The sequence below is a fragment of the Pimephales promelas genome, chromosome 14 (genome assembly GCF_988280905.1).
Source record: "Pimephales promelas chromosome 14, fPimPro1.hap1.1, whole genome shotgun sequence".
Taxonomy (NCBI): Eukaryota; Metazoa; Chordata; class Actinopteri; order Cypriniformes; family Leuciscidae; genus Pimephales; species Pimephales promelas.
In genome coordinates this window covers 12,886,590-12,909,142 of record NC_142782.1, presented here as the reverse complement: position 1 = coordinate 12,909,142, position 22,553 = coordinate 12,886,590, and the positions used below count along the sequence as shown (strand labels likewise).

Sequence of the window (22,553 nt, the reverse complement as noted above, 5' to 3'; positions counted from 1 at the left end):
CCATAGCGCCGGGTATGTCAATATGTGAAGAGTTTCAACCAGTATAACAAATAGTGTTTATTAAAAGAAAATGCCTAGCCTACCTTACATTTAACTGAGTTTCATTTAAATTAAATTGTGTATAAAATGAAACTTTTCTTTCCTAAAGTGACATCTAGAGCCTGCCTTGATTTTTTTCCGTCGGGAATTGACCTTATGATCGTGTTTGCTTTCCCACCAGTAAACACATCATCAGAGAAGAGATGTCCTTACATCTCTATTTAGATGAAAGATTTTTAGGGCACATGGATAAAAAAATAATAATAATGATGTGCACGGAGAAATTATTTATAAATACTATTACATAAAAAATAAATTGTCAATTTTGATTTCATTGTGACTGTATGTCGTTTGACTTCACTACATTTTGAAGAGGAAATTAATACTTTTACTTCAAAGCATTTCTCTAGATCCTTTCATTACATTTGTGCTGAAGGAGAACAGTTACATCAGGAAGTGCTGGCCCTCTGTCAGCAGTGTAACAAGAGAATCGTCATACTGATCTCATCAGAGATCTTTTTACTGCAGGACATAATGAAAATACTGACCCCCTCGGACTAAAGATGAGCAAATGTCAAACTAGAGGGCACAGAAGCCTCAAAACTGAAATATGACTCCGGGAACTCGGAGGAAACTGATATGTGATGAGTGGAACCCATTGAAATGAAACCGAGTCATTGGTTAATATTAACCTGCATAATTAATGTCAAGAATGAAAGTTTACCACTAGCTGTATCTCAAAACTTACCGAGTTAAATGCATTCAATTATCTAAAATATTAAAACCTCTCTAGACACAACCCCAAAATTACTTTAGGTTTAGATCAAATTCTAAATAGTTAAACCTTTAAAAAAAAAAGTACATTTTTAACTTATAAATTCATAAGCGCATGAACATACATAATTAAAAGTAGGGTAGAAAACACGAATATTTATTCAAATGAGTCACCAAATTGCCACACCACCAACTTGTGACTATCATTAACTAAAGACAACATTACTTTTTAAGTAAATAAAACATTTACTGAATTAAAATTAAATATTAAAAAATTACTTTAAGCTAGTTGCCAAGGCAAAATATCTAATTTTTAAGTTGAAATACTAAATGAATACTACAATAAATTATACTAAAATAAAACCAACCTGCAGTGTGATTAAAAAAACAACAACTGTATAATTAATCAACAATTGTACAGCCATTTTTGAAAACCATTTCAGATGAAGTGCGTCATCCCACTCTGCAGGACACGGCTTGACATGTCAATTCATCCTCAATAAGACAAATACGGGAACAATCGGAACATTGAAAAGAATTTTATTTTTTCACTACATTTCTTTCCCTTCACAAAAAGACCAGATTTTTCATAATTATTATTTTGTAGGGTTGAACAATAAAATATAAAAGGAAATTAAGTTAAAAAATAAACAACAATAAAAATACAACAGGAAGCATTTTTGGAATCTAGAAACATGACTGACTGAAAACAAGATGAAAGTTTTGACAATCAAGTCGACACATCTTACATACACACACACGGTTCTGACAAGAACAGTAAAATATTGGTTGCTTAGGGGCAAATTAACAAAACAAACCTATTGCAGGGAATGTAACATGCATGTAATTTGCACATGCATGTGTAAATGTCCATTATTAGTCTTAAAACAACAAAAACCTTTACCATCATTACAATTCAAAACTCCAAAATATTAAGGCACTATTTTAAATGCTATTATAGTTTTCCCGTCAATGTTGACATGAACAACCGTCACAGCAGTTTTCCACTATCATACTACATCAAATAAATTGCTTTGTCTTAACAGTGCTGGTGGTTAACCCCGTGTTATAGGCAGGATAAACTGGCAGTTTGTTAATTTTATTATTTAGCATGAGCTAATTAGCAGCAAAAGTCTTTGTACCTCTGCATAGTTGATTGTTCTGCTTACTGGTTACACTGTACGCATTTATTTAAAGGCCAATGCAAGTTACATGTCAATAACCAATGAGTAGTAGAAGAACCGCACAACTGGTCAGTTATACCAGAGGAATGTCTTCATTGATACCTAAAAATTCAGTTTTATAATGGCTAAAACCAAAACAAGGTGTGCTAATCTATGGCTAGCATAATAAAAGGTCAGTCGCAGCCAGTTAGACTTCAAATAATACTGATCTCCAAGTAAGAGTTTTTGGTTTGGTACATATGTTCATGAATAAGGAAAAATCGGGAGATGACATGACAGTGTTCAGCTTTCAGTGTCTTAAAGCTGAAAATTATTGATCCAAACAAACAAAAACAAGACGGGCACATGGAAAACAGGCAAGAGAGAGAGAGGGTGGGAGAGGCACGAGGGACATGATGAGAGATCCAATGAGGTGAGGCCTGATGAGGAAGAGGAGAGGTCTGCAGGGTGAGGGTGTTCATGAACATGGTCCATGCACACCGGAGCACAGAGGTACGACACAAGGAGGCTTTCATTTCTGCAAAGACAGAGTGACACAGCAAGTCAAAAGAGTTCGTTCATTCAAATTCCAAATGCTGAAACAGCACAACCATTTTCAATATTGATAAAAAATGTTTCTTGAGCACCAAATCCACATTTTAGTATTAGTGGTGCAATTTTTTACACATCAGTATCGTTCCAATGTCATAATAGGGCCCGATGTGAACAGGCCGATAATCATACCGGTGTATTTGACATGCGTGTAGATGTCAGTGTGAGGGCGGGGATGTTTGTTTTTTCACGAGCTAATACATTACTAGCGCAAGTCCTGTCAGTTTAAACAGCAAGCGGAGGAAGACTGGAACTGGTGTGCTGCTTCTGTCAGCCTTACTAAGGCGTATTTTTGTCCAGCCAAAGCCTTATTTGACCAGTGAGTGATGTAGATGTAGATGACCGACTGCTGCGCTTGTTTAACAGAACGAGCAGAGACAGTGAAAGCCTGGTCGCGCTCCGTTTTCAAACTCTCTCTCCCACACATGTTAATGAATTGAGTTGAGTGAATATCTTTGATATTGTAAATCTTTGATATTTGATGGTAAAAGGTCGGAAGACCGAAGTTTTTTTTTTTTTTCCTGAACTACCACTGGTTGTGAATTGTGCTAAAATAACATTGCCTCATCTTCTCTAAAAAGCTTCCACACATTCAGATGACAAACCACACTTCTATCTCAAATGTTTTCTGTGTTGTTCAGACAAATCTTGTGCGATGTCCTAAACTGCCTGGATAATCACACAAACGTGTGCCGTGGTCCGTTGACATGTGCGATTCGCAAACTAATAACTCCTTTGAACCGATTCACTTGAATGAATGGTTAAAACAACTGACCTGTCCAACACTGAACTCAAGAGACATCAATCGGAAACACTTTACAATAAGGTTATTAAAGTCTAGTTAACCCTTGTGCATCAATTAAAAAAAGTTACACAGGTAAAAAGAGGACAAAAATGTCCATGTCAAAAAACTGTCATAAAAATGTGACGCTTTGGAGCACAGACTTAAGTTTGGTATCATTTTAAAGAAGACCCTTTGCAGATTATTGCTGAAGTAAAAAAATAATAATAAGTAAATCCAAAAAAAAGTTAGATAGGTATAAGTTTATGAAAATTATTTATAAAATAATATTTTATATAAAATATATATTTTTTTAAATCAGGTTGAACTCAAAACTACAATAAAATCAAAGCCATAAATCTAAATAGGTTGTGTTCCAAATTTGAGGATGATATCTCAAAAAATGAGCTTTCGGTAACAGTTTGTTTGGGCGTAGTAACATATTTTCCCCATTGGGTCCCAGCAAAACCCCACTGGTGCTCACAGTGGTTGGATTTGAATTTGCAGTTTTTCTCTCTCAGTCTGACAAACACACACATGCCCACACACACACATATTTTTTTATAACACACATACTAACCACACTCTGACATCCATACCAACACACCGACACAAATATCGTTGCATAATTTATCCAGTTGGCTATAGTATGCCGAACCAGAAAACAGGAATAAAGCGACAATTGTTTTATAGGCCAAACTTTAAAAAAAATTAAACCATCTGATAAAAAAAATAGTAAAAAATAAAATTTTGAAGCCTTGCCATCAGAATGAAAGCCTCTTAACAAAGATAGCATAATTTTATAGTTAACTGAACCGGGGATTAAAAATGGCAGTTTTAATGGGTTTCAATGGGGGCATTTTTGTCCAAAAGGGGCTGAGAGGGAGTATTTTTTGTACCTAATGCAAAAAATATTTTTTTAAGAAAATGACGGTGAAATAGTAAAATTCGAATAAAAATACACACCTGTGCCAAGTTTTTTGCAGTTAGCTTTAACACAAGCAAAGTGATCAAAAAAACAAAACTGAAAAGGACAAAAATGTCCACAAGGATGCACAAGGGTTAACTTAAGCCCTATTCGCACAAGATTAGTATTACCTGGGGACCACGTGTGAATTTCAAATTACCCACCCACATGTAAATTTCGTGTGGCGCATTCGCACGGGATAAGTGAAGCCTGTGATTTTACTCGAATTTACTGACTTATCTCCCAGATATGATGTCATTAGGCTATAGCTTTGAAATGTCTTGTCGTTATTATGTCTAGCTGTACATAACAAACAGAAGAATTGTCCTTACCGTATGCTGCTAACATGTCATTCATCACCATCTAATCGTTCTTTTTTATGCTCTTCTGATGGTTTTCAGCTTTCTCTTTCTGCAAATTGTATAGTTGTACTAGCTATATGACCCCACACCAAAAATACTATCAAAACACTCCACCTCAGCCTCTTTTCTTCGCGAAAGATGGATAAAAAGGCGCAGATGAAACAAAAACCTTGAAAAAATGATATACGATCCGGCCAAATCACAGAGATGTCGATTCGCGCAGGACTAATATTATCAGAGGACCTCGGTGTTCGGCAAAATATAGTAGGTAATTTGCGGGGGAATTTTTACTTTACAAATTACAGACATGGCCGATTCGCACGGGACTAAGATCACAGACAAACTTCGCAATTATTACAAATTACTACAGGTCACCAGATAATACTAATTTTGTCATTCTAGAATGACTGTGGTGGTTTTTGTCATGGAGTGAATCCACATAGAAACTAATATTAATAGAATGATAACTAATGTAGTTAACTAGACTTTAATAAATGGAACCTTATTGTAAAGTGTTTCTGATTTATGTGAATGACATCTGGTGAAATTGTTTTTATACTGCAGAAAAACAAAATATCCCAATGTCATTTTTTCCCAATATCGTGCGGCCCTAATCCTCGCTATGTGTTTTCTATACAGAGATATCGACATCGGTAAATATCGGTATCAGCCATATTAATATCGGTTATCGGTATCGGACACAAATTTTCACATCGGTGCATCACTAATTAGAATGATTTTTTTTAAGGATCGTGTGACACTTGTGGCTTCTGAAGATTCAGTTTTCATGTGTTTTCACTTGTTAATGACAGCTTTGATGAAAAGCCCAACTGTTGTTAGAAACATCAACATCATTCTGAATGTCTCTATGTATGTTTTTTGTAATAGTATTATCGGAGTTAGTTGTAAAATTTAGTTACTTTTTATGTAAAACTGAGCTTTTACGTGGCTCTGTACTTTGCCTGTCGTGTGTAAGTGTGTGTTGACTTGTTTGCTGCATCAACACCTCTTTGCTGTTTTTGGAGTGGATCTTGTCGCCTCTTAATCTCACGACTCGGGTTGGAGATGATTTTCTCAACAAAATCCTGACATGAGTTTGAATGGCTCGCTAACCTAGAGGATGTTTCGGTCTTACAGGCTAATGATGCTTTCCGGTGTTTATCTGATGGACTGTACGGAGCGGACTGACTGCTGGGAGATGCTACACTTAAGGTTGCCCGAGGGAGAAATTTGGATTGCGTTGTAGATGCCGTATTAGAACAAGCAAAGCGACTCAAAGTAGTTCCCTCAGCAGATCGGGATTTAGAGACGTTAGACAGCTTTTTGAGAAACGCACGTTCTGCATTGGACTTTTTCGAAAGTTTAAGATCATTTTCCTCCATCGTAACCTTACGTCTTTTCTCTGATCCGTCAGTTCTACCTAATCGTGTGGCAAGAGCTTCGACAGCATGTGAGCCAGCTTCGTTCAGAGGTAAAGATGTGCGACGTGCTTTAATAAACGTGTTGCTGCGAAACGGTGCCGACACTTTCAGGCGGTTTGCCTGTGACTCATTAACTTTGGGTTGTCGTGACTGAATGGCGAAGGGTCCCAACCCTCCAGTAGAGTCATCTAAGGAGCGAGACGATCTTGACCCGTGACTCCGAACGAAAGTAGTGTCGCGCACAAGACCGACAGATGCTAAACTCTGCGTGGACGTAGAGGACTCGGTTTGGTTTGAGGCAGAAAAAGACGAGCATGAGGAAGAAGATGAGGGCACTCTTACGGGGCTGCTGTGAAGGCTACGAGAGAACACCCTCAAGTGGCTGCTTATGTTCTGCGGGCCAGAAGAAACCAGCACTGGACTGGAGCGTGGACTGCTTCTCATGGGGCTCCGCGGTGCTCGGCCCGATTTGGTCAGATGCTTGGTCCGGGAATAGCGTGGGCTCCCACCGTTACTGAGAGGAGACAGAGGAGTCTCCAGGTCCTCCAGCCGCTGGGTCAATGCCAGTTTCTGCTGAATGGCCATGCGGAGGAGAGAGTTGAGTGTCTTTTTCTCATCCTCAGCGGCGGCGAGCTGTCTCTGCATCTCTTCTAACTGAGTAACGTACTGGTCACATCTGTGAAAACGGGGAGATAATAAGAATACAGTAAACGAGAATGGAGATACATATAGAATGAAATAACAAAAGAATAAAAGGGATTACACTTTGCATAAACATCCTTTATTTTTATTTATTTTTTTATTAAAAACTGATGCAAGAATGTTTGGAATAGTGTTTTGTGTCTGTCCTCATGAGAGCGCTACACACACACACACAAAACAGAGCATAAGCCTTTGATGCCTAAAAAATTAAATGACAATAAACCAGCAAATAGTAAACCTTGATAATTATGCTTGCGTCACCATTACTATTGACATACTTTAGTTTAGAACAAATCCTTAATCCAATCCAAAAGTATATATTTGGCCTGTAACTTGTTAGGCACTAATCAAGTTAGACATGACAGAAAAACTGAGTTCTGTTAAGGAGAGACTTGTGCAAACTCACAATTTTAGCCTGGCGGTGGAAAAAGTGGGTGGAGAAAAAAGAAATTCAAATCAATCCCATAGATTTACACTGAAAATATCTAAGGTTCAAAACAGAAAGACACAGAAGAGAGCTCCTTTGGCTTGGGAGTTTAACCAACCATCTAGTAACTAGAGGTCTTTTTTTAAAGGTGCAGTATGTATTTTTTTGACTGCACTAGAGCATAAAAATAGCATAATATGTTTGCAGATATATGGGAAATATGCTAAGTTCACATGTGTTTCTTCAAAAAACAACGATACAGCCAGTTATTCCACTTCAAAATGTGTGTTCCGTGTCAGAAAGTCCCAATTACTATTTCGACACCCCTAGGTTGCCAATTAATGGGAAAAAAAGCTTATTACAGCAATGGAAGCCAGCAAACGAACTGGGTCAGAGAACACATTCTAATCAACCTAAAAAGCCTCAGCATCCATTGGTCCAGAGACATTTTAAACATGGATACATACAACTCAATAACTTACAGTGTAAGGCTCGTCGCCTTCCATAGTCAATTTCGCTTGTTCCTGTTGCGTGTCCTCAATTTGGCGACCCATGTGAGTGTTCAGTCTGAGGAGGAGGGGGCGGGGGAAACAACCCTCTCCAATACTTTGAATTTAGACTGCAGTACCAATTTCAACCACTAGCTGTCAATCTTACATACTGCAACTTTAAAACTGCTGATGCCGATATTTTTGAAATGAGGTTGGCCTATGGCCAGTATAAATTAAATACATACACAACCATTCAAAAGATTGGGGTGGTACGTTTTTATTTTTTTTTAAATAATAGTTATTTAGGAAGGATGCACAGTAAAGACATTTAATGTCAAAAATTTCTACTTATAATAAAGGGCTCCAGACTAACTTTTCCAGTGGTTGAACTGGTGCTACCAACTTTCTCAGTTGGTCGCACCTGCATTTGATTTGGTCGCACCTTTTTTTTTTCTTTTTTTTTTGCTACATGCCATGGGATTAATCAATGCATGCTAATGAATAGTGGTTTTAATGGACCAAAGCTAGCAAAGGCTTTCTGGATTGCAGCATAAATACCTGTAATATATTAATTTAATTATCATTGCCAAATTTCATGATTTTCATGGATTATGGACAGTAATTTTAATCTGTAATGTTAAGCACTTTACATTTGAATTATATACAATCAATTTACATTTGAATCATAATCTTCTGCATTTTATAATAAATTCCTTTTCCTCAGTCAAGTGATTACTCTCATCTAACCGCTGAAAAGACGTAGGAAGGGGCGCGCTGTTTGGGGCGCGTGAGACATTTTCATTTTTATATATGCCTTAATTTGTGAATTTGTAATTGGCACGTTCCAACATCAGTGTGCAAAGCGTGTGACGTCTATGTTCGTCAATAAATAAACTGCACGTGTCTTGCGTAGTGTTGTCAAAAAACTCGGTACTTCGGTACCAAGTCGGTACTAAAAAAAAAAAATTGTTACGGTACCAGCTTTTCTAGGTACCGAATACCAGGTTAATCCAGTTCTAGACGCGCTGTCTGAAAGGTGCACAGTTGCGTCCTCTTCATAACGCTGATATGGCTCTCTCTCTCTGAATCCACTTGTTGACACGAAAGGAGGAAAGAGACACATATGGAAATATTTTGGATTAGGCTAATGTCACGTTGCCATAAGAGGCCGATTACATGCAAATTCGCAATTTCAAATATAGGCACGAGGCAAGCGCGCTCATAATAAAAACTCGTTGCATAGCAACGACAGACGCCGCGTGAGAGCAAGCGCTTTGGAAAGAATAAGCACGCGCAAAAATATAATAAAAAAAAAACACGCGCGATATGTGAACGGCCTCTAAAGTGCTTTCGGGGTAGTTTTACAAGTACATGAGCACAGTAGTATCCAACCAACACCAGAGTACTGGTATTAGTATCGATGCATCCCTATTTATGTCATTTAATGTCAGTGCCAGTTCTAGGCGTATTCTTGCCTTTATAACTCAGCAGTTTTAAAAAGCCTTTTCAAAATTAAATATGAATGCAGTTTTAGATTAAATAAAAGTACAGTCAAATCAAATAAAACATGTTTTTTTCTCCTGTAGCCTATAGTTTGGTAATGCTACAATAAGATACCATTTATCAACATTAGCTACTTCACATCAACACATTGAGTGAACAATATATTTTTACAACATTAATTAATGTTTGTAAATGTTATTTAATAGAAACACTTGATTGTTCATGTTTGTTCACTTCATTCATTGTGCATTAAATAAATGTTAACGGATTAGAACTTTACAAACAACTTTAAAAATGTGTTAGTGTATACTATTGTTTATTTTAGGTAATTTTATCTATTTTTTTCTAAAGTGTTTATAATACAAATGTACAGTTTCCATACTTGTAACCGTGATAAACACTTAAATATATGTCAATTTAAACTAAGCTTTGGTACCGAAATTGGTACAGAGAACCGTGAATTTTTACTGGTATTGGTACCGAATACTGAAATTTTGGTACCGTGACAACACTAGTCTTGCGGAAGAATAATGGAGAGAAGTAGCTCCGGCTACAGTAATGTCTATGGCGAGTCACGCAGGCACTGGGCCGACCCTGGGATAAAATAGTCAGAATATAAACACTTATTATAGGCGTACCCTAGTGATTCAGGATAAGTCAAAAACACGGTTTGGAAAATGGATTCATGATGTAGCCTACTCGTTCATTTTGAACATAAGTTACGGACTGCAGAAGCTGATACAATGGCGTTCTGTTGCGTGAGCGTCCACTCGCACATATGCGACCACATAAAATTTTAACTCGCACATTCTCAAAAAATGGTCGCAGTCTGGAACCCTGTTATAAAAATGGTTTATATTGGCATCGGCCATAAAAAAAATATATCGGTTGACCACTACATATCCAAACAAACAAAATTAATGTTCTATAGGTCTAGATTTTTCTTTTTAAAGTTACATGACTCAAAACGTTATCCCTGCTTCCACTACTCACTGTTCCCTTGACACTTGATCTATGACTTGAGCTCAGAGCAAGCTGCCCTTGCCAGCACACGGGATCAGAGAGCTGCACGTTAATCAGCATGTGAGGAACTCGTGGGAGAACAGGCCTTGATATTATAATCTTATTAGTGTGCTTTTAAAACAGGGTCATGACTGTCTAATCTCTATGACTATATCCCAAAGACCTCTCATAAGTCTTTCAATATATGTAAACAAACACTGCCTGCAGTCTTTCACCATGATGCAGGTTGTACTATTGCTAAAAAACACCCTATAAATCCTTATTATCACTTCAGCTGATTATTTATGATTTCTTAGCTCCCCCAAGACATAAAAGAAGAGGAAGATATAAAATATATATCCCCCAAGAATATATAAAAGTTAAAATACTACAACTAAAATTGATTAGTTTGTTTTCTGAATTGACGAGGGAAATCTGGAATTTCAATTGAGAGAATCAACTATGAACTCATCTGCATTCTTTCCATAAATCAAACCAGTGTACAAACAACTAGTTTTACTCTAAAACCCCTATAGACAGGAGCTATGTGTTGCAAGAATGATGACCTTAGAAACTTCCTTGAGCCAGCGAGTACACAAAGCAATTTGTGCACATGTAATCCCATCATACCTGCTAGCAAACATGACCCGTAGGGAGGAGAAGGTGGCTGCATCCTCCTTCAAAGCTTTCAGTTCATTTCTCAGCTTCATCATCGTCTCGGTCACAATGCACTTCTCTGTCTCATACTTTGTCTTCAGGTTGGTCAAAGCCAATTCGGCCGTCTGGAGAAGAAAAATGACTAAATCAGACATCACATCAAAAGAAACCACGTGCTTCATTTTAGAAATATACTCGAACTGCACAGAGTAAAGGAAATTACAAAACTGGTCAATCAATTCCCAATAAAAGTAGTGATGGACTGATATATTAGCCAGGCCAAGTAGTTTACCAATATATGGCTATTTCAAGAGTTGTGTCTGCTCTATCATTGACAAGTTTGTCTGTCGATTTCAATGTACATTTTCTGTATAAATATGTTAAGTAAGTGTTTACTGCACAGTACAGGATTAGAGCAGAAAAGTAGGGCTTTTGAAAAGTTAAGTTTAAAGGTAAAGGTCTTAACATTTGTAAGAATTTTTATCTATTAATCGCTTTTTTAGTGTGTGAACAACTTGTACAGAAACTTAGAAAATGAGACCTTCCCTGACTTCCTAGGTTCTCTATGAAAGCCTGTTGACTGATTTTTATGTGAAGGACTCGGGACGTTTATTCCTTCCTGAAAATGAATGAAGTAATGAGGCATTTACATTTGTACTACTGTACACCCAAAGCGCTTTACAATCATATCAGGGGATCTCTCCTCAATCACCACCAGAGTGTGCAGCATCCACAGTACAATGGCGCCAGTGTGCTCACCACACACCACCAGCAACAGGTGGAAAGGAGAGAGAGTGATAGAGCCAATCTAGTGGATGGGGATTATTAGGAGGCCATGATTGGCAAGGGCCAATGGGTGGAATGTGGCCAGACGGGGGTTAAACCCCTACTCTTTACGAGAAGTGCCATGGGATTTTGAATGACCACAGAGAGTTAAGAGTCAAGGTTTTACGTCTCACCCAAAGCTATGTTTACACACGCTAAACTGTTGTTTACTCTTCTTCCGTTCAAAGACAAAATTACCTCACCTATAAACTGCAGAGCTGGAATCCCCACCGCTATGATCAGATGCTTTCTAAACTGCTGCTTTCTCGCTACTGTAATTTTAGTTGTGTTTATTTTTGCTAATGAGTAGAAAGCACGCAGGAAATTTTACATACTCCCCTAAACGTCACTCTCAGCAGTGTGGGTGGCGTCGGGGCGTTTGTTAAAAGTATATCGCTACAAAAGTTGTTTTTACTTCCAAGCGAAAAAGAATAAAAAAAGAACAACACCGCGAGCAAATCAGGTCATTGTTACATATACATAAGTAATAATTTGCTGGCTGCAGTTCACTTAACGGCCACCTGTGTCACAAATAACAAGCGTTTCTGAATTCTACATATGGCCCCTTTTAATATAATATTTGGAAAAAGGTTGTTGTTTTTTTTAGTATAACTTTGAAACACATTTTACTATTTAGTATGCATTTAATTTCTATTTAATCTTGCATATCTAACATCTGTACCTGTTTGTTGGCTTTTAGGACAGTTCTGAGAGTGGCTATCTGCTCTCTCTTGGTACTAAGCAGGGACTTCAGTTTTAACACTTCCTCAAGCAGTGCCTCTGTCTCACGGTCTGAATCAGTGCTTTCTCCTGCTGCTGGATAGGACAACAGGTTGCGCTGCCTGCATAGGTCCACCGCCACCTGAAAATTTAGCAAAAGCAATTTATTCATAAAATAAATCAAACAATGTAAAAAAAAAAATACAATAAAATAAATTAAATACACCAAAAGCCCCCAAAAACAAAGCATAGATTTTGAAATTAATTTTATAATTATTTAACACTGTTTTGTTTACTTAAATTGATTTGAAGCAAAAAAAATAAATAAATAAAATATTCAGGCAGACATCCTAATGCAGCTTTGTCAGATCGGTTCATATTCCAAGTCTACCCAAAAAAGCGGCTTAAAGGCTTACTATAAAATAATAACAGTCCACCCAAAATTCATCATTTACTCACCCTCATCTTCCAAACCTCTATTTCCAAACCTTCCATTTCTGGAACTTTAGATAACAAATTGTCCATACAATGAAAGTCAATGGCAACCAAAACTGATTGGATGCCAAATTCTTTAATATCTTCTTTTGTGTTTCACAAAAAAACTGATACAAATTTAGAATGACATAATTTATTATTCTCCTATAATAAGCTAAGACATACCTGTAAATGTTTAATCTGGCAGCGTATGACAGCTACCAGATTGCGCACATTAGTTGGGTCCCTGAAGTCTAATGTAGGAGACCCTGGACAACTTCCGCAGCTAGAGGACGTTTCTCCGCTTCCTCCGCTGCCCAAGTCCAACACTTCACCCGACCGCCTGTGCATGCGGAAGGATCCGCGATAGTGGTGGGGCTGTGAATGGTTGTGCGTTCTCCCTGCTTGGGCTCCTTCACGATAGTAATCCAGTGTAACGCGACTAGGCGTGAGGTTATTACAAACACACACATGATGGTAAAGGTTAGCCAGCTCCTCAGAGAAGGCCAGAAGCTCCTCCTGCGCAACACTGAGGTGGCCTTCAGAGTCGGTGGCGACTTGTCGCGTAGCGCCGATTTCTCGCTCCAATTGTCCTATTCGCTCCTGGTCCTGACGGCTAGCAGTGATACACTGTCGAATTTTATCAACGAGTTCATGAGCCTCACCCCTCCAGCGTTCTTTCTCCTGCTTGCAGCGCCCCTCCAGGGCCTTTGAGCGTTCGCCAGCCACTTTCAGCTCCTTGCGCAGATGTGCAAGCTCCTCATTTGCCGCTTGCATGCGAATCTCTAGTACTTCTGTGCTTTTTGCATCCACTTCGTAATAGTTGATGCCGCTATCAGACTCTTGGTTTTGAAGGGATCTGGGAGACAGGCTCATTCCATTCCCTTGTTCACAAGTCCTTTTCGAGACTGTACTCTGAAGGGTCTCCAAACATTGGGTCAGCTGATCCATCTTCACCTGTTGCTCACTGAGAGCATCTTTAGACTGGACTAACTGCTGCTGAAGGTCATGCACAGTGCTGCTCAGTGTGGCTTTCTCTCTCTCCACCTGGACATGGGTACACAATATGGCACAACAATAGTATTGTCACAAAACAAGGTTTATTCCAATTGACCAACTCAATCCTAACACTCAAGAGAAATTATACTTAAGAGACTAGAACTGAAAACTCTTGAAACCTGGAAAAAGGAAGGACCACTTTAGACTCATATAAGTTAATTAGGGCTTTAAATTTAATCCACAATTCTCTTAGATGTGCCTAAAGCCCTATTCGGAAAGGATTAGTTTAACATGGAGAGGTGGTTTAACATCTCATTAATTTAACAAAGTAATTATTACTCGACAACATTCTCAGTGATTTTAGTCCCACCCGCATGTGCCATCTCAGTAATCATAACGGACACTGTCATTAAAGATTACAGTGACTTTTACCTTCTGTAAAAACGTCTGGAAAAATTACCTCAGGTAATACTAATCCCGTGCGAATAGACCCGCTGTAGATATGTACGTAAATATTCCATCATTTCCTGTTTAAAAGTACGTTTCCATGGTTTTTCAAGTATGGAGGCGCTTGAAAAAGCATTCAGTAAAGTTCTAGGCTAAGCATTGGACAAATCTGTGGCAAAACTCATTTTCCTTGCACCATTTAGATAAAAAAGGCGGCATTTTGTCAGAGGCAAAAAACTTATTTTAGCTTATTTTAGACTTATTACCAACAGAATCCAATCACAATTCCCACTTCTAGTTTTACTGAGATTTCTTATTGGTCATTATTAATATTACAGATGTCCTGTGATCAAATTACATTACTTCATCTACCCTTGTAAAAAGTGTCATTAATTATGAAAATCACAACAAAGTATCCTTTGGCAATCCCATTCCTTATATCCACTCCCTTCATGTGTCTCCTAAATTTCCAATCAGATATATAAAAAATAGCAAAACCAAAAAGTACCTTAATAAATAAATAAAAAGAAATAATGAAAATCTATTATCAATTATACATTTTATAAATACATTTAAACAAGGAAAAAAAACTGGGCTATCTGCTAGGTAAGGTAAAAGCTGGGTGGGTGAAAGACACTGTTACTTAGTAAAACTGACTTGATGGTACGAAGGAAGTAATCATCAATCAGATGAGGGTATTATGCATGAAACTGCAGAGTTAAAAATTAAAAGCCATCAACATTTTAAACAGATGTTTACACCATGGGGTTTGAATGTTTTAAAGATTAGTCTGAGGTTAGATCTGAACCTGGTTACTCTTTGATTTCACTTGCTCCCCTGATTTATAAACATAATCAGAAACCCATATCATTTTGCTGGAGCATCATTTCAATAACTTTAGCTATTTCAATAACAAGATATTTTAATTATTTAAAACAGAGTAAAATATAATAGACAATGATTAGACAAATATTAGGGGGCAGCCCTAAATAGTATAATATAGCATACACAACAGATTTTTCTGGTTCTCGAATCTGATTGGCTGAGAGCCATTTCCAGCCATGGAATATTAAATAGTTTCATACTACAAAAAATAAATATATTCATACTACAAAAAAAATACTACTCCTGCATCACGAAATGTAGTTTTAAGAGTTTTTTTTAGGCGAGATCTTAAATTTTAGACCTCAAATGTGTGACTCATGTCCAGTGGTGGAAAGAGTACTGAAAAAACATACTCAAGTAAAAGTACCATTACATTCCAAAAAATGTAGTGTGAGTAGAGTAAAAAGTACTTGTCCAAAAAACTACTGGAGTAAGAGTAAAAAAGTAGCTTATTTAAAAGTACTCAAGAGTACCCCTTATAATAAACACTGTGCACTAAAATTTATAAATTAAAAAAAATGCACATACTGTAATTCACATTATATTTTGTTCTTTGTAAGAAAGATTGAAGAATATCTATGATCCATCTTTTTAAAATGCATCAAATCAGTACACTTATCACCATTTAAATCATATTATTTGGGGGGAAAAAAGCATTTAAAATTAGACGAAAAGTCACTGGGCCGGAGCATGCTATTGTTGCACATAAAATATAAATATTCATAACTGTGCAAAGAATTCAAAAACCTTTAGAAACTCATATGATTGTTCAGCATCACACACCAAGAGATGGATTAAATAAAATAAAAAAAATACCCAATTTCTCTCCAAAACAGTACCAATGTTAGTGTTTGATAAATGAGAATCACTAATATTTAGTGATCGACCGATATATCGGCCGGCCGATATATCGGGCCGATATTTGAGGTTTTTACGTGTATCGGAATCGGCCGATACACCGCTGCGCGTTCGCCGATAGTTTTTTTTTCCCGCCGTTATTTATAGACAGGCGGCCACGGGCAGCTCCGTGCTTCTGGAGATGCTGCAGTTCACGTGCCCCGCCCTCCTCCACTAGCAGAGTGCAACCTGCTCTTCACGAGAATGGTAACTTAAACTTTCAAAGGATCTTTTAAATGTTTGACTCCTGAAATATTGTCAAACACTTTGAAAATGGAAACACGTCGCCCTATAACTGTTATGTGCTTGCAACTAAGCAAGTTTGTGGGTCCAAATGGAAAACGCGAATGCCTCGTCTATAAAACTTAACTGCTTGCCATTGTATTAAGAAGCTGCAAATAGTTAAGGTGTAGGTTATCCGTTCAGTATGCATTAGGACTGTCTATGAATATTCTACATTCGAATATCTATTAATTTTGAAGGTGAAAATTAATATTTGAATGTGGAAAAACACGCCCGCGGTTGCAGACTAATAACGTTACCACAGCTGCACAGCTCGCTCGGAGCGCTCACTGTCGGTTCTATACTGTGAAACTTCAATCACTGAATGAACTGAAGCCTGCTATATTTGGGACAAGAGTCGCGACTCGCAACCTTAAATTGCTTGCACAAAACTCTTGTTTAGCACTCAACATTTGTTTGTTGTTCATTTAACCGACGCGCAGAGAGCGTGAGGGCGAGAGAGAGAGTGCCTGAGCGAGTCCAGGGTGAGACAGAGTGAGCTCTGCGGTCTTGGCCATTAGTTGATTTACTTGCTTTTTATACGTTGTCAAATATGTTTAAACTCAAATAAACCATCTAATACTAGTAGTTATGTCTTTTTTATTAATGTGTCCTGTTATTGATGTAATGCGCGTCAACAACAAAACGCGCAACGGGATGTTCGAATATGTTTTTTAGAGGGAATATGCAAACGCCATTTGAGCAATTTTGACAGCCCTAGTATGCATACGGTAACGAACTCTGGTCATAGGATTAAGGAATGCCAACGTTATGGGCTCTATGCACGGCGGTATTTCCGGTGAAGCATTAGGGATGCTCGATAACTTCCGCCGATCATAGAGTCCAATGCAATAGCAAGAATTTATATTGAATTTTATACTCCATGGTTATACTAATGAAACGTTAGTCACAAAAACAGATAAAACAGACACCCCTCGTTGTGTTTATGCTTCTTTTTAAAATTATATTAAATAAACATAACTATATATAAAATTACATCTAAACGTATGTACGTTTCGTTTCAAAGACGGGAGGACAGTAAATATTGAAGACTCTGCCATAATCCCGTTTTCTCCGGTTTTCCTCCGCTTTAATCTACACAACCGGAAATAGACGAGCATCCTTACGTCAAATGCGGAACTTATGCGTGCATATAGCCCATTCTGTGCTTTTTGTGGGAGATTTATTCAGCGCTCACCTGGCTGAGGTTTGGGGCGTGTGGAGTTTGTCTCCCTCGCAATCGCAGTAATATTAGAGACTAGACATGCTCATTTTATTTTATGTAGGAAAATTGAAACCATGCAGTACATAGTTCGTTTCTTTTAAAATGAAGTACAGTGTGCACTGTGCACTTTATTATGCTGGTATAAATAAATATCCATTTTCAGCACTGAACGTTTTTTGTTCTACTTCATGTTTTTAATATTTTTTAAATTGTTTATCTACTTGTTCTTGTTCTACCTCACATGTTTTTACTATTTGTTAAATATTAATTTTTGAAGTTAGTTAAATGTTACTTTTATTAAATTGAGACCTGTAACATTTGTTAACATCATGTTATTTTTAAGATGTAAATTGAGGGAGCAAAATGTATCGGCTCCAAATATCGGCTCAAGAAAATCGGCAGCCCGTATCGGTCATCGGCTAAGGCTGATGGGAAAAAAATCGGTATCGGTATCGGCACTAAAAAATCCATATCGGTCGATCCCTACTAATATTATCATATTACCTCAACTAATGCACTGAAAAAGGCTAAGATAGTGAGCTAACACTTATTACACACTTTTATTCCATGCTATTAAATATGTTACAATTTAAACGTAAATGCATTGTTCTAGAAGGGTGGCATCATCCCATTTTTTTAAGGGATTAATTTAATATGCCATAAAATGTAATTACATTTTACACGGCTACAACTCACATTGTAATGCTGATGATATAATTTGTAAGGAAAATTGTGCATTAAATAGGGAAGTTATATCCAGGAAACTTTTAAAAAAGAAACAAAAATACTTTGTCTCTGAAGTCTCGGCGAAGCCGTTTTATCAGCAGCATCCACAAAAAAAAAAAAAAAAAAAAAGTTCAGCATGAAAAATGTTTTTGCGGAAGTGCACTTGCCAAATAAAGACGCATCATATAATGGATCAATCAAAAAACGCTGTTTATTAACAAGCTGTGCTGATTTCTTATTAAGTAATGCAGTTCAAGTTAACGACATGGTGCACTGATTCTGAATCTGGCGGCATGGCGAGCGCGAGAAGCGGCAGTGCATAGAGGTTGACGCGCGTCTCTCTATAATGTGATTGTGAAGTAAATGGGAGCGGGAATTCACCGCATTATGAACTCGTCTCGCAATTCCCCCAACCTCAGACCAAATGTTAGGCCCTGTTGACAGGCCAGCCTATATAAATATCACATTAAGCAAAAATGTGAAATGTAGGCTACCTTAGCATTTTAGAGGAAGACGCTGATATCTGGATTGAATTGGTGAATGCACTTCCACAGCAGTCACGAGTTAACAGCAGGAATAGGCGGTTAAAGTTTTCTATGCTTAATTTTAATTGATGACAGTCACGAGACCGATGACTCGATCCAATCACGTTGATGGATAAAAATAAAATTAAAACAAGCATGTAACGAGTAACGGCCACAAAAAGAAGGAAAATAGCGGAGAAAAAGTACCGATACATCACTAAAAATGTACTCAAGTAAAATTACACAATTTTAAACTTACTCAAAAAAGTACAATTTCGGAAAAAAACTACTTAATTACAGTAACGTGAGTATTTGTAATTCGTTACTTTACACACCTGCTCATGTCTGATATCTAATCATAGTGCCTATTTTACACTCCGTTTAGAGCATAGGTCTTCAACCCTGCTCCTGGAGGCCCACCGTCCTGCAGAGTTTTACTCCAACCCTAATCAAAGACACCTAAACCAGCAAGTCAAGCTCTTCAGGATCGCTTGAAAATCACAGACTGAAGCAGGTTTTATATAAACTCTGCAGGGCAGGGAGCCTCTAAGAGTAGGGTTGAAGACCTCCATCAGCGGCCGTTCAGTGCTCATGAACCCGCAGAAAACACATCGTATCGGATGGTCCTTCGGAAATTTGCCACTGGCTCTTATGTAGATAGTGGTTAAACATGAGATATAATTTATTTGGGGTATATCAAATGGGAAATCTTTGGTTTTAATAATCTAATACTTGTTCCAGAACAAATTGATTAAGTGGTTAACTCCAGCGATGAACCTCTGAATGAAAAATTCTGCCACAGCTCAAGAAATGAGGAAGGAGCAAGAAGGGTGTAAACAGGTTTCCTCACCTGCAGCAGTTGCTGCTTGAGTTTCTGGCTGTCGGACAGATGCAGCTCACTCAGAAGGTCGGACACCAGCCCAGGAGCCTGAGGTCTGAGGAACACATCACTGTTTCTGGGTGTGGAGCACCTGTTTCTCTCCATCCCTTTAGAGTTATTATACCCACTGTCCATCTCCTCCTCCTCCCCCTCTCTGTCCTTCTCTCCATCCCGGCTGTCATCCAGCTGTAGCTCTAAGTGGCCAATAGAGTCGAAGGGGTTGAGGGTAAGGGCGGTGAGTTCTCGTCTGAGGCTGTTCTTCTGCTCCCTCTCCTCTTTCAGGGCCTCGAGTGCCTCATCCAGCTGGCGCTCTGCAATCTCCCTCAGACGCTCGGCCTCTTCCAGCTGTGCCCTCATCAGCTCCAGCTCCTCGTCTTTATGGGTCAACTCCAACTTCACTGACTCAAACTCCACCTGTGGAAACAAATGTTAATGTTTAGGGTTAGTCTGTCTAGTTGTAATAGTATAACACATTCATTAACTTGCTTGGATAAAAAGAAAGTTATTTTTTATTTAACCAAACCTGCCTGTTAGAGATCTGAACATGAAGACCAGTGTCATTTACATGCTATTAAAGCATTTATAAATTTTTCAATATTTTTAACTTTTTATTTTCTGTGTTAATTTTAGTTTGGTAATTTTGTCATTTGTTTATATATATATATATATATATATATATATATATATATATATATATATATATATATATATATATATATATATTTTTTTTTTTTTTCAGTTTTAGCAATTTTAGTGCCTAAAAGGAAATTAGAAACTTTGCCAAAACAACTAACTAAAATAAGTTTGTTTTTCCTGTAATATTTATATTTTAGGTTTATGTCAATTACTGAAAATGTTTTTTAATAGTAGTTGCTTTTTGTCTTTGGCAGTGTTGTTATTGCTAACTAAAACTATTTTGAATAAGGTTACTAGAAGTCATACACTTAATGTCGCTTGTCTACTTCCCATGCAGCACCCTGCCCCCAAAACACAGGGATAACTTGTTAGCCTGTCTTTATGGTTCAGGTCAGATAACAAATATTACAAAGTTTGATGACAAATTACAATCAATACATTTTACTAGGGGAAAATCAGGAACCCAGCTCTGTATCCTCTTTGTGACATCATAGCCACTGTTGGGCTATTTTAACACTGGATTTGGTCCGTATTGTGTCTTCACATTTACATTAAAATCACACTTACATAAAACCTTCAAATTTTGACCAATTTAACATCAGATGGGTTCAATTGTTAGCATTCAGAGTCGAGCTGCAGTGTCAAACCCATAACTTTGCATACGATGAGAACACAACTCGGCTTTTAGTCCAATAGGGAAAATTCCTGTGTCTGAATATTTATGCAGGAAGTGAATAAAACCTTTCTCTTGTGTGTTCCCTCAGAAGGAAGGCATTGTCAAAAATCAGCTGAGACTAGAACAGAAGTGTTTGTACTGCAGTGACAGCAGCTGCAAGAAACACATTCAAAGTCATAAGACATCTCTCTAGTGAAGCACATTCCACAAGGAGAGACTTATGTTCAGCAAACACTAAAAGTAAGGGCTTAACATTGCATGTAAAATTGTATTAGAAGATTACTTGGTCTTATTTATGGGAACCAGCTGGCTATTCAATACAGAAAACAATTACAAAAACTTAAATATGAGCCTTCTCCAGATCTGCAGCAACACCTCCCACCCATTTTCTCACACACCTGGTTCTCCTTAAGCACTGAGACTTGTTTCTGCAGGGAGATGTTCTCCTCTTCCAGCTCACTGTTATCCTGAAGCAGCTGCACCTCTCTTGTCTTGTACTCCTTTATCTCCTCTCTCGCACGGGTCCTCTCCACCTCCAAACACTCGTACTCCTAGAAAGCAGGTCCACAGAATTCAGAATAGACCGAAAAGTAGTTATTAGATCTGCACAGCAATTACATGGTGGTAGCTTCATAAAATGTTGCAGCTGTAAATCCAATCAATACAAATTATTTTAAACGATGGCTTACTCAATTTAAATTTCTGTCATGATTTGCAAACCTTACCTTAGGTTTAATTCCAAACCTTACTTTGAACAAAAAATGTGAAGTTTAGCACAATGTCCTAGATGCACTTTTCCATACTGTAATTGAACTGCCATTAACATCAAAATTTTCTTTAGAATTTATATTCATTTTAATCTTTGAAGTGCTTGCTTATTAGCTAAAATTAATTTATTTTGACTGAAAAAACACCATTATTAAAAGTCAATATTTTTCCACACTCTTAAAGGTGCCCTATAATTTGAAATTGAATTTATCTTGGCATAGTTAAATAATAAGAGTTCAGTACATGGACATGACATACAGTGAGTCTCAAACATCGTTTTCTCCTCATTTAAATCTCCACATAACTCAGACTGTGACGCAACAGTCGGGATCATTACTATGTGCAATGTGCATATGCCAGCCCACGTTCAATGCCAGGCAGAACAGCGCAGAATCATCGGAAGTTCCGCAGGTGAAGGAACAAGCGAGGATCATAGGGAAAATGGCAGATCATGGAAACAAATGTTATGGTCCAGACTGTGCAGGGGATGCGAGGACTTTTCATAGCCTTCCCACAGAAAAGAAACGTCAACAGCCGTGGTTGACGTTTATCTATAATTAGATACGCAACAGTTTATTTCACCCATTTCATTTCATTTGCCCATTTCACCTTGGACTTATTTTCTAACCTGGGACAATATCAAGCAGACTTCTCTCAGCATCTCATACTGAAGAAGGGGGGAATTCCA

General features: G+C 37.7%; 1 protein-coding gene across 2 annotated transcripts in view; it reads right to left on the bottom strand.

The window, feature by feature from the left end:
* Positions 1-2,358: 2,358 nt before the first annotated feature.
* The window catches only part of LOC120485984 (protein bicaudal D homolog 2), a 30,192-nt gene continuing 9,997 nt past the window's right edge, over positions 2,359-22,553 (bottom strand). For both annotated transcript variants that reach the window (XM_089119440.1, XM_089119439.1), the window contains exons 4-10: positions 21,496-21,648; positions 19,756-20,199; positions 13,107-13,967; positions 12,409-12,588; positions 10,875-11,026; positions 6,462-6,795; positions 2,359-2,514 (exon numbers count right to left, since the gene is read on the bottom strand). In XM_089119440.1, coding sequence (XP_088975566.1) covers positions 2,509-2,514; positions 6,462-6,795; positions 10,875-11,026; positions 12,409-12,588; positions 13,107-13,967; positions 19,756-20,199; positions 21,496-21,648 — 2,130 coding nt within the window. In that variant the 3' untranslated portion in view covers positions 2,359-2,508. The remainder of the gene's footprint in view (positions 2,515-6,461; positions 6,796-10,874; positions 11,027-12,408; positions 12,589-13,106; positions 13,968-19,755; positions 20,200-21,495; positions 21,649-22,553) is intronic.